A 12684-nucleotide genomic window follows, 5' to 3' on the forward strand; every position below is an offset into this window, starting at 1 on the left:
TTGATAAAAAAAAAATCACACGCCGTTCTTGACGTGTTGTTCCCATTTTTTCCATCAACCACCACCCTCAGAGATTCCCACTCAATTTTTCTGGCTCAATTGCTGGAAAAGTTTTAAAGTTCCATGGTTAATTCTAAGGTGCACTCCTGGTTGAGAGCCAGCGAACTAGAATAAGGTAAAGGAATACAATTCTATAGAAAGGCTACTGTTACACTGTGACAATAGTTTGACAGACCCTTCAGTTAAAGTAGAAGTTAAAAGAGTAGCTGACTGTCCTTGTCTCTCTTGCCACCCACAAAGTTTCTTATAATCCTTGGCATAAATGTCTCTGCTGCTTTCTCTCACCACCACTCCCAAAGAGAAGCTCACAGAAGGGTCGCACCTGAGAACTTGAGGGGCGTTGCAGGGTTCATTTGAGAAATTGATTCACAGTTCCCCAGATGAGATTAGGGGAGCAAGACTGGGTCAAGGCTAGCTGGCCCCCTGGCTGTCCTGCTGCACCCCCAGCCGTCCTGTTGCACCCCTGGGCCAGGCACCCAGCCACCGCTCCCTGGGATTTCATGACCTCTCACATCCTCCAGCTGTGCCCTTAGGTGCCCCCTCCCCTAGCTTCTCTTCCTCACATATCTCAGGCCTTTCTTGAAGCTTTACTGGGCCCATAAATCGTCAAAGCACTTTAGAAAGTCCAAATTGTCAGGAAATTGTAACTGAATAAATCAGACCAGTAAGTATTTCAATAAAATATATATATGTCACAATAGATTAAAAGCAAGAAAGTGGAAAATCACAGTGTGAGTAACATGATTTCTGGTGGTAAAATGCACAGGCTAACTCATTATGTGCACACATATCTGGGTGTCCACGTGGGTATGTCTTCCCCCAGGAAGATTGGAACATCCTCTCTAGCAGTTGCACTAACTAGGTAAAACCTACAGCCCTCTCTGTGGAAGTAACTATGGGGAGTATTTCCCAGCATTCTCACTTTAGTCTAGGGTTTCTCGACCTCAGCACTACTGACATTTTGAGCCAGATAATTCTTTGTTGTAGGGACTGTCTGTCCATTGTTGGATGTTTAGTAGCCCATTCGCTGCTAGGAGCACCCCCACCCCCACCCCACCCCAGTTCTGAAAACCAAAAGTGTCTCTCGACATTGACAAATCTTTCCCTTTCAGGAACCTAATTTCATCTGAAGATCTTTTTTGTCTGCTTGACATTATTTAATGACAAATTTTTGTTTCAATATCAAACAAAAGTTGAAATGACAATATTTAAAAAAAAATATGTTATACCTCCAAATAGGGCTTTGCAAAAACCAGTATCCTAAAGAAAATCTATCACTTTGCATCCAAAGTATGGAAAGGTAAACCTCTGATACAGGCCACATATTCAGTCAAAGAAATATCAATTGTACGTCAGATCTGTAGTTTACTGGGTTCCAAGGAAGAAATTTATAAGTCACTGTTTTAAAAATAAAGCTGAAGGCAAATGGCTCAGATGAAATAAATTCAATCACAGATGAAGGATGTTAGATCTTTAAAGCACATTTCTAAACAAATTTTCACATTGTTTAAATCCAAATTTTTCTCGTCTTGATTAAGATAAGGTGCAATTTAAAAAATGTTTTCAGTTGCAGAAATTCTAAAGCTTTACAAGAACTGGGAAGAAACTGGATTTTATTATGGTACATTTGAATAACTTGAGAAGTTTGACAAACTGTCTCAGCGCGTTTGACAACAGACATGGTCCCCGTGGACAAGACTGAAGCTGGCACGAGTGTATTTGGTTTGTTCTTAAAAACAAATAAGCAACCCAATGGCAACAACAAAAACTATTAGGGAAATTTTTATACACAGACAAATGTAGACAAAACTATAATGGACCTTCGTATACACAGCTTTAGGATCCTAACATCCTATCGAGTTATCTTAATGGCAAACCTGTTCCATCTCTCCTCACCCCCAAGGCCGCTCCTCCTGTACTGTCATTATTATTGTTGTTATTTGGGGGCGCATGGGTTGCTGAAACAGACTCCTGTATTATCTTGAACCAAATCAATATGATCTCCTCTCAACGGAGACCACAATTCACTATTACATATGGGATAGGCAATTGCCACATTCTGGTGTGTTAACAATGACATCAATATTTTTCCTTTTAAATAATGGCTCTATGCTTAATTCTCTAAATAAATGGTGCCAAGGTTCTTTCATAGATCAGCCTATACTCCTAAATGTTTATTCTTGAGACCATAGATTGGAAATTGAAATCGAGGAGCAAAAGGTTACAGGCTCTGAAAGTGCATATGAATGAATTTGCTCCTGCATAGAATTTTAAAATACGTATTTTTATTGAGAAATCTCCACACACATACAGTCCATTCATAGCATATAATCGATGGCTCACAGTATCATCACATAGTTGTGTACTCATCACCATGATAATTTTAGAACATGTGCATCACTCTAGAAAAAGCAATAAAAAGAAAAATCTCATACATCCCTTCCCCTTACCCCTCCTTCTCACTGACCACAAGTATTTCAATCTACCCAATTTTTTTACCCTTTATCCTACGCACATTCTTTATTTTTTTCCCCATCCTTTATAGAATTTTAAAAGAAAAGATTTTGCTGCTCAAAGTAAGGGATTTACAATAGAATATTGCCAACAATGGAATGGAATATTGTCATAAGTTGCACACCAAGTGTTAATATTCTCCATCAATTATCCTGGATTCACTTAGAAGGGGGGAAACCCCTGAATGAAAGATACGGATGGTAGACTTAGTTGTCTCCCTCAATTCATTCTCATCTTCATTCATTCTCCTATTCATTCTGACTCCCTCTATCGCCTCCTCCACCCAACCCCTCTTTCAGCTGGCATTTACCAGCTGCCTTTGGCTAAAGGTGACCGTGTGACTATGTTCTTGGCAGTGGAGTGTGAGCAGAATTGAGCAGTGTACTGACCTATACTTGCTTAAAAAGAAATTTGCACTCCACTTCCTTCCTGGGAGGGGAATGCAACAATGCATTAGGCAATTTTGGACCCAGGGAGTAAAAGCTCTTGGGGCAGATGGTAGAGCTGACCCGACCGCGTGGGTCCCTGGATGACCTAGTGAAGTAGCAACAGCTCACCCAGGATAAGAAAGAAACAAGCGATTTTGGAACTCTTTATTATAGCACTTCCACCCTACCCTAACCAGTATGTGCGGAATCATTATTTTCAAAAGTGCTTCATTTTGTTGTACCATGCTCTTTTGACCTTTTTTTTTTTTTTTTCACATGGGCAGGCACCAGGAACCGAACCCAAGTCCCTGGCATGGCAGGTGAGAACTCTGCCACTGAGCCACCGTTGCCCATACCATGATCTTTCAAAAGTTATTTCTGTGTCCTTGTTTTGTGCTTGTCCTTCGGAGGGTGGGATCAACCCTCCACCCCAATTGGTTTGGAGTCAGGCTGATGATCCTCCACCCACCAGGAGGGTGTGAAAAGAATTTTTACCCATGTATTAGGATTTTCTGATGAGAGCAGAGCAGGTGGAATTTGGTCAAGGTGGAAAGAGCAAAGCAGTGTGTGGGTTTTACCCTTTAATTACGCTGGGCGGTATGGCCAGGGCGAGGGTTCCCGCTGGGATTGGTGTGTTTTGAACTGCCCACCAGCACCTTGGAAGGAGCACTAGGCTTTCTTATGCCCACTAGACATAGGGCAAAAGGGAAAAGGGGGAAGGGTGGGGCTTGAAAGCTGTCAGCAGTCAGAAGTCAAAAGTGGAGTTTCCCTCTTCCTTACAGTGCTGAAACAAAATCTCAATGAAAACCTGATTACTAAATGGAGCAAGAATCTTTAAATGAGAAATGCTTAAATTCACTGATATATTTTGGTTATAAGAGCATTAGTATTCCAAACCCTAAGAATATCTGTAAACCTATCTTCTTGCTGCTAATACTCCAACTCTGAAGTAAAGATGTCACTGTCACATGGATTAAGAGATTTTGGAGATAGAGAAAAGGCCCATAACAACTAAATTTTCTTATGATGTTCAAATGAATTTTAATCTCACCAAGAGGCACAAGAAAAAAAAAACTTTAAATGTCAAAATTGCAATGAACAAAGCTGTTTTTTAAATTAGTAAAATAAAGGAATATGCCATTAGGAGAAGTCTAATCCCATCTTCGTATAATTGTGTTCCTTTCAATAGAGGCAGGATATTAAATCTGTATCTAAAGGTGTTTAATTCTAATATCTTTATAAAATTTATAAGGTAACTTACAAATTAAAAAACCCTTTGTCAGTCCACATGTCATCTTACTCATAAAGGATTAGAACAGTTATGCAAATCAATTCTAGAAATAGCACTGGGTATCCCAGAATTCCTCAAGATAGATATGCAAATTAAACTGATCGTGACTATGGGTTAAAAAAAAATTACGCTCTGTAAAGTTATACTCTTTATCATTTTGCAGAATGACTACCTGTGATGGACAGTCTTTCCCATCTCTTCTCCATCTCCTTTCTGCCTAGCACACTGGCATGCACACAGGTCAGTATGCAGGAAATATATGGGGGGAAAAGCACGAGCTAAAAGAAAAAATCTGACTATGTTAAATGGAAAAGGCAAGAAAAAAATTCATCTTCTTGTAGATTTTTAATTTACGATCCCTGTAGAATTTTTTAGTAAGATAGGTATTATTCAAAGCCCTTTGAAATTAGAGCATATTAGTCTCTTCCAGAAAATGCAACAATTTATTTATTGCCCTAAATTCCAACATGGATTCCAACGAAAAAACAATGTGCGATTCGCAGGTATCACATTCTAATATCAAGTAAGATTTCCATCCTAGACAGCTATATAAACTGACAGAATTTGGGTGCTATCAGTTATTAGGGAAGTTTTCCAACAGTTTACAAGTTTCCACCAAGACTGGCCACCTAAAACTTAATTTATAAAGAGCTATTTTATTCCTTCTGGAAGCCAAACAGTAATAGCTTTAATTGACCTGTTTTCTTCATGTTACCAAGAAATGAGAGGACTGCATTTATACCTGGGCATCGCAACTTGAAATGTTTTTGCATGTTTCCTCTGTGTAATCTGAAGTGACTTCAAGACTTCAGACTTTCAGATATCAATTTCCACTTTTATCTTAGATTCCTGCAACCAGGACAAAGGGTAGACTGGTAGCTCCTAAGCCTTGTCTCCTTCTTCTCTTGAACAAAAGCACAAAATACCCATCGCGGCAGCTTTAACTTGCTGCTCCCTCCCCAAGGGAAAGGAGGGGAGCCAGACTTTTGAGGGCTGCCTGTTTGATGGCCATTCAATTCTGACATTTCTGGTCAGCAGCTTCTTTGCTGTCTCTCCTCACAACTATTTTTATGTAACTAACATCCTCCATGCAAAATGGTGTCATTCCTTACTGAAAGTTGAAGATTTCGACAGAACTGGAGCAGAAAACTTTGAAGAGAGAATTATGTTGTTTTACTTCACTGAGAGAAACTTGTTTTTAAAAATGGGCTTTGGCATGTTTCTTGAAGATGAATGTATAATGATACAGCTTCCGCAATGTGACCATGTAAGTGTGAAAACCTTGTGTCTGATGCTTTTATCTACGATATTGGCAGATCAGTAAAAAAACATGGATTAAAGATAAATAAGAGGGGGAACAAATGTTAAAATAAATTGTGTAGATTGAAATACTAGTGAACAATGAAAAGGAGTGGTAAGGGGTATAGAAAAAAATTAGGGGGAACAAAGATTAAAATATATTGAGTAGATGGAAGTACAGGTGGTCAACAAGAGGGAGGGGTAAGGGGTATGGTATGCATGAATTTTTTCTTTTTTCTTTTTATCTCTTTTTCTGGAGTGATGCAAATGTTCTAAAAGATGATCATGGCAATGAATATACTGCTATGTGATGATATCGTGAGCCATTGATTGTACAACATGCATGGAACGTTTATATGTTAAGAAAGTTCATGTTTGTATAGTTTTGATTTGATAATAAAAAATAAATTAAAAAAAAAGGGCTTTGGAGTGAGGAGAATGTGGAAGGAATCAGAAAGAAGTGTAAGAATCTGGGAGGAGGGGAAGATGGAACCTGGACAATTTTTATTCCACTCTTAATGTTTTTTTCCCTTTTCTCAGTAGAATAACAGAGATAGAATACCTAGAGCCAGACTCCCTAATATAATGCCTGATCTCCTCGTTATCCCTGAGCTCTTTATCTATAGCTCTCTTTTAGCATCTATCATTTTCTGCCTTGCTTTATGGTTTTGGGTGCCTTTGCCAAGTTTCCCCAATTAGCTTGCTAACTCACTAGCAACATAACTGCAGTCCTTCCTTATCTTTACATCGCCCTGCGCTGTCCAACGCAGAAACTGATTTCTTAATAGCTTTCAACATCTGTTGATTGCATAGATTCATTCAGGTAGTTTTCCAGATTCCCATAATTAAATTTATAGATATATTTTTAATCTTCTGGATTTACTTTAATCTAAGAAAGCACACCTAATCTATCTCATCATTTTTCCAGAGCCAGGTTAATTTAATAGTAGCAGACGGAACAATCTTATAGTTGAGAAACAAGAAACTAGGTATAATTTTTAAAAATCTATGAATATAGTTCCAGGGTATCAGGCATATGTAAACGGGATGGGGGTGTGTGCGATAGTTTTCATTGTTGCAGTTACATGTTGCTTCAAATAGTAGGCTCCCTGAACACTAATGACTGAAATAATAGGAGTTTTTAACTTCAAAACCAAAAGTCTAGAGTTATGAGATCACTTTTTTGGCTCAGCTGATCAACAATGTTAAAATGAATGCATGCTCTTTTTACCTGTTTGTTCTGATATCATTACTGTGTTAAAGTATCTCTCCTCGTGGTTGTAAGATGGCTGCTGTGGTTCCAAGCATCACATCCTCACGAACAATATCCCGAAAGGCAGGAAGAGGAAGCAAAGAAGGTAGAAAGAGGTAAGACTAGAGAGGGAGCTAGGAACCAGTGGTATAGGGGCTCAGACTTCATAGAGGTGAAGACAATGCACCATGGGAGCCTACGGAAGGAGAGCTTGCAACAACTAGGGCTTCCAGAAGTCTTAGACCCGAGTCCAGCGCAGACCAAATGTTCAGCCAGGACTCAGAGGTGTGGTTGTACAGGTTGGGTATGTCCATGCCACTCCAGTTCTTAAATATCGTGAATATTGCCCCTGCTCTAGAGGAGTTAGTGAGGTTTCCCCAGGCAGAGAAGGGGGGTGGGCTTTTCCAGACAGTGAAGAGCTTGTACAAGAACATTCAGAGAAGGGAGTGATGGGAATATAAGAGGAAGCGATCAGGGAGGTAGAGGGGCAAGACCCTGAGTGGTGGCAGGCAAAGACATTCACACTCAATCCTGCTGGTCTCAGGAAGACAGCGAAGGGTAGACCCAATCGTCCAACCCAATAATCCACCCACAAACCTGAACACTGAGCCACTTCTAAGACCTGGGGCCGTTACCTCTTAAGGGACAGAGCATTTGAGAATTTTAAGGCCAATGTGAGACCAAAGTCTTGGCAGAAATAATTGTGTTGTTTACCGCAAGAAAGGAAGGAAAGAAGAAAGGAGGGAGGGAGGGGAGGAGGGAAGTGAGAGACAAAGGGAGGGTAAGAAAGAAGGAGGGCCAAAAAGGAGAGAGAGGGTGAGAGGAGGAAAGGGCAGGAGGAGGAAAGGGCGGGAGGAGGAAAGGGCAAGGAAGTCAGGGTAGGGCAAAAGAGGGGAGGAGAGGGAAAACAAACTAATATGGCAAAACTGTGAAGATTTGTCAAGGCTAAATAATAGATAAGGAGATTACATTATCTATCATTTTTATTATTGATTTGTTATATTCGTCCCCACCTTGCTTGAGATAATTCATTTTAAAAAATGAATTATGTCAGGTAGAGATGCAAATAGATGTATTTCTGTGAAGCCATTTGACACAAGGTATCAAAAATTTTTTAAATGTTCATTTTGTCCTAATAATTCCATGCCAGGATATGCAGATAAAGATTTATGTACAAGAAATCTATTTTATATTCCCTTCAACTATAGTGACAACTCATTTATCTCACTCTGAGAGGGACAAAGAAGGTGTGCTAAATAAACTTAACTTCCCAAATAAAATAATGTTAAAGTATTTTAATGGAAATCTTTCCCAAATACATGATACATGTCACTGTACAATGAGTATTCTCGACACAACTAAACTTTTCTAGATAAATTTTTATTAATATAATTAACAAGATACATGTTAATAGAGCATCGATCCAAAAGCTGTTGTGTGTGGAGCTTTTTCTCCTGACACACGACTGTCCCTCTGGACAGCTTGTTTCTCTGTCTCGTTTTTCCTCTTCCTTCACAGTTGGCTGTCATTTCTCATTATTCTCATCTGAAGTCTCACTACAACTCATACCTTCCCCCATCTCAGAAGAAAAAGACAGGTAACTTGAGTTCATACCCAGTTTATCTAGAGGAAGTCATGACTGAACAAAGGCTTGGAGATATGTCTCCAACCATCTGGGGGTATCTCTGGATCCTGCAAGCACTTAACATAATTCTTATGAATGTTAAAATTTGAGAACCACAGGCTTACGGATTCTCCTATGAAAAAAATCTCTCATGAACTCCAGGCCGTGAGGGGCCAACATGTGGGTGGTGTCTGGTGCAGCTGAGGGGCTGCACGAGGCCTGAGGTGCTCAGGAGCCTACTCTGACCCGATGTTCCTGTGCTGTGCCAGGTGCAAAATATTCTGGAAATCACATAGACTTGGTGGCCTCTATTTTTTTTTAACTTAGTGCACAGGGGGGATGGGATAGGGGAACAGTTAGGTGTGGAGAGATTTTTAGGTTAGCTGAGATTTCTGATGGACCCTGGATAACTGACATCTCCCTGGATTTATAATCTGGGAAGAAACAGGACACTTGTTGTTCATATTTTCCAAATTAAGAGAATGTTTTCACAAACTGATTGACTTTCACAAACAAAATAAAGCTGACCATAAATAAATAAAATTGGCCACGTCTTCTTGTTACTTATCCCTCTTGGCCTGAATGTGTAACTGTTCATATTAGCCCAAGGGAGGGAAAAAATCAATATATTTACTGCTCCCATTTTTAACTATCATTACTTTTATCAAAATGATTACTTCATTCATACTTGTGCTTTATGTTATCAAAAACAGTTTTAAAACAGTATGTTTACTGTTTCTTTTAAAAGAAGACTTGCAGATTCTTTATCTTGCATTTTAAGTTATAAATTAAAACTTAGAAGATAGCCTCCAAATGTGTTAGATGTGTTCATGGTCAAACTAAGAAACCTGAAACTAAACAACATGCAGTTAAAGATAAGGGAACAAGAGTAACACATATAGACAAGTATTAGTACCAGCCACTGTCTCAAATAACAAGAACTCACTCCAGAATGAAAATACTGGTATATTTCAGTTTGTATAATGCAAAGAGAAATACAGATATAAATCCTCAAAACGAAAGGTACATTAATAAAAATGTAGCATTATAAGCCAAAAATATTATACAGTACTTGCAGAATTTAGTCTTTCAATTTAAGATTACAATGTGTCTAACAAAGAAACATTTAAAATCATAGTTCTCGTTATCAATTTAAAATAACCATCAGTAGAAGTACAGCTCAACCTAGCAAACATTTTAAGGAAATGCTTTGTCTCCTAAAAGTAGGGTATCATTATATTCCATTCATTTATACCATGAACAACAAAACACTTTTCAAAATGGAAACTGGTTTCATAAGACAGAGTAAAACTGGGCTTTTCAAAGCACAAGCTGTTTCCATGAAATTATTTTAATTTTTATTGGCAAGAAATACCTAAAGCAATTCTGACTTAATACTCTGCTTCTTGGAGCCCTCCCAATCTGTGAATCACGATCAGTACATACAAAGACATGCAATACTGTATTTTCTCCACACCATTACTAACCAAAACACTTTTTATTCTTTTAAAAGTTACAATTTTACAGAAATGTTTCCACTCAAAATTGATATAATACAGAGAGCAGTTGTCGCTGAACTATATTTTCTGGTAGTATTCAGTAATGTAGGAAACAAGCCATTTTTACTGCTTAAAAAATGACTGCCTTGCTACTGATTCCCATTTCTGCTCTTTAAGTTCACTATCAACACAGCACAAGTTCTCCACACTTCCGAAGAACCGATTGCAGCACAACTGACCCACGACAGGCAATTCTGAGGGAACTTAAGCCGTTTTTGTTGTTGTTGCCTTTTTTCCTGCTTCCAACAGAAGACCCTCAAGAAATCTAACTTGTGAAGTCTCCCCGTGTTCCTATACTTCACTGCAAAATGTAATGCCACTTGAGGTTGTCAAAAATAGCTTCTGTAGAAAACTGGCCATGGTCTTTAGGAAACGTTGTATGAAGAAAATAAGTGTAGCTTATTAAAAAAAAAAAAGAATAGCTATGGAATAAAAGACACCAGTGCTAGTACAAAAAGACTGCAGGGATCCTGGTCAGGATGAAAACATTTAGAAGGACCAATGCACTGAGTTGGGAGTGGGGTCGGAACATAGAAACCCACCACCCCACCAAACAAAATGGAGTCTGTACAATCCAAGTGTTTATCCACTTTAAGAGTCATTTTGAAGGCAGCTTAGAAAATTAAAAAGGGGGAGAAACGACGTCATTGTCCAAACCAAAGGGAAAGGCTGGGTTGGGGTGTGTATGTGTGGCAGGGAACTCCCTCATAAGCCAATGCCTTTCAGGTCGCAGGGGAGGGTCCCCTGGGTAGTCTGGGGGCTCTGACAGCAGGGGAACTGGGCCCTGAAACAGTCCCTCAGCTCCCGGTTGAAGAGGAAGCACACGACAGGGTTGATGCCAGCTTGCGCGAAGGTCAGCCACACGGAGGCTGTCAGGTAGGCCTGGGGAACCGCGCCTGGCCGCACCAAGACCCGCAGGTAACTGGCCACGACGTAGGGCCCCCAGAGGAGCAGGAAGAGCAGCGTGACGGCGTAGAACATTTTGCACAGCCTCTTCTCCGTCTTGAACTCCTCCAGTACTAGGAGGCGGCGCGTACCACGGCCAGGCCCCGCCGGTCTGATGCCGACAAGCGCGGGCGGCGTGGGCCCGCGGCCGAAGCCCGCCGTCCAGTTGGCAGCCGCCTGGCCTGTGGCGCCGGGGCCGTGGAAGGTCCAGTCGTGGCTGACGGCTGGCACGAGGCGCGCCGGCCGCATCTTGCGGCGGTCGTGGATGAAAAAGAGCAGGCGGAGGTAGACGAGGTGCGTGGCGCCCACTACCACGGCCAACAGAAGCAGGAAGCCGAGCGCGCCGGGGGCGCCGTCGGGCCGCTGCTCCAGGGCGCACGGCGCGTCCTCATCGTCGCCACCGCCGCCGTCCAGCACCGGCGGGAAGGCCGCGGCCAGCGCCAGCGCCCAGGCGGCGCACACCAGCATGGCGGCGCAAGGCCAGCCGGCCAGGCGCTCGGCGTAGAAGCGGTGGTGCGCAATGGCCAGGTAGCGGGTGACGCCCACGCCGAGCAGCAAGAAGGCGGCGTGAAAGCAGAAGAGCGCGGCCAGGAAGGCCAGCAGCTTGCAGCCGAGCGCGCCCGGCGGCGCCCCAGCGGCGGCCGCGGCGCGCCGTGCCGCCAGCATGACGGCCGGGAGGCAGGCGAGCGCGCGCAGCCCGTCAGCCAGGCACAGGTCGAGCAGCAGGTAGTACGGGGCGCGGTGCAGGCTGCGCTCCCGCACGATGAGTAGCGCGAACAGCACGTTGCCCGCCAGGCTCACGCACAGCAGCAGGCTGAGCGTGGCTAGCTTGAGGCCCAGGGCAGCCGCCTCCCCGCCGCCGCCGCCCGGTTCGCTGGCGTTCGCCATCGCGGCCTCTCCAAGGCCGTGCGTTCCGCTCCGGAGCTGCCCCCAGCCTCGCCGCTCTCACAGGCCGCCGGCCCGGGCTCCGCTGCCGTGCGGTTCTCGGGCGAAATCCCGGGCCGGCGGGGCTCAGCCCGCGCCCGGCCAGCCCCTCCTTGGTTCCCGCAGCCGCGGCCGCCGCACCGCCGCTGCCGCCATCTCAGGAATGGTGCGCGTAGGAGGCGACGGCCACTCCCTGCACCCTGGGCGCCGCGGGCTTCACTGCGGACAGGGCCTCGCTGCCGCCCGCAGCCCCTCGCATCCTCTTCCTCCTCCCTCTCCTCCTCCGCAGCCGCCGCCGAGCCTCTTGGCTCTGCCCCCCGCCGGGCCCGCCGCCGCCGCCGCCGCGGAGCCCCCTCCCCTCTGCCGGAGCGCGCAGCGTGGCCGCCGCCGCCAGCCCCGCCGAGGCAGTCTGCACAGCCCGGGCCTGGATGGGCTGGGGGCGCCGCCGCGGCGGCTGTGGGTCCGGGAGGGAGGCAGGGCCCAGGACGCAAGGTGGCGACAAGTCGTTTTTGGCCCCAGGTAACGGGGTCTGGCGGCGACGTCCCGGCGCCCGCGCTGGGGGTCACGGTGGTTGTGCGCGGTGGGGGGAGGTTGCCTGGGATGATCGGTTCGGGAGGCCGCAGCGGGGACAGGACTGTCTAGGGTGAGCCTTCTGCCCGCAGGCTAATCATAATTAATAATAACAATAGTAATAACCATCATCATAATTCTATAACCGCTCATGTTCAGTAGAACTTATGTGGGTGGCAGTGTGATGTAGAGCTTTGCAAGCTCTCTCAATGTTCACA

General features: G+C 43.9%; 1 protein-coding gene across 1 annotated transcript; it reads right to left on the reverse strand.

Moving 5' to 3' along the window:
- Nucleotides 1-8262: 8262 nt before the first annotated feature.
- GPR27 (G protein-coupled receptor 27) lies at nt 8263-12006 on the reverse strand. The gene has a single exon (XM_077128727.1). It carries the CDS (start codon nt 11858-11860, stop codon nt 10733-10735), a length of 1128 nt encoding a protein of 375 aa, XP_076984842.1. The 5' UTR covers nt 11861-12006; the 3' UTR covers nt 8263-10732.
- Nucleotides 12007-12684: the final 678 nt, after the last annotated feature.

Source organism: Tamandua tetradactyla, chromosome 15, assembly GCF_023851605.1.
Source record: "Tamandua tetradactyla isolate mTamTet1 chromosome 15, mTamTet1.pri, whole genome shotgun sequence".
In the NCBI taxonomy this organism is placed as follows: Eukaryota; Metazoa; Chordata; class Mammalia; order Pilosa; family Myrmecophagidae; genus Tamandua; species Tamandua tetradactyla.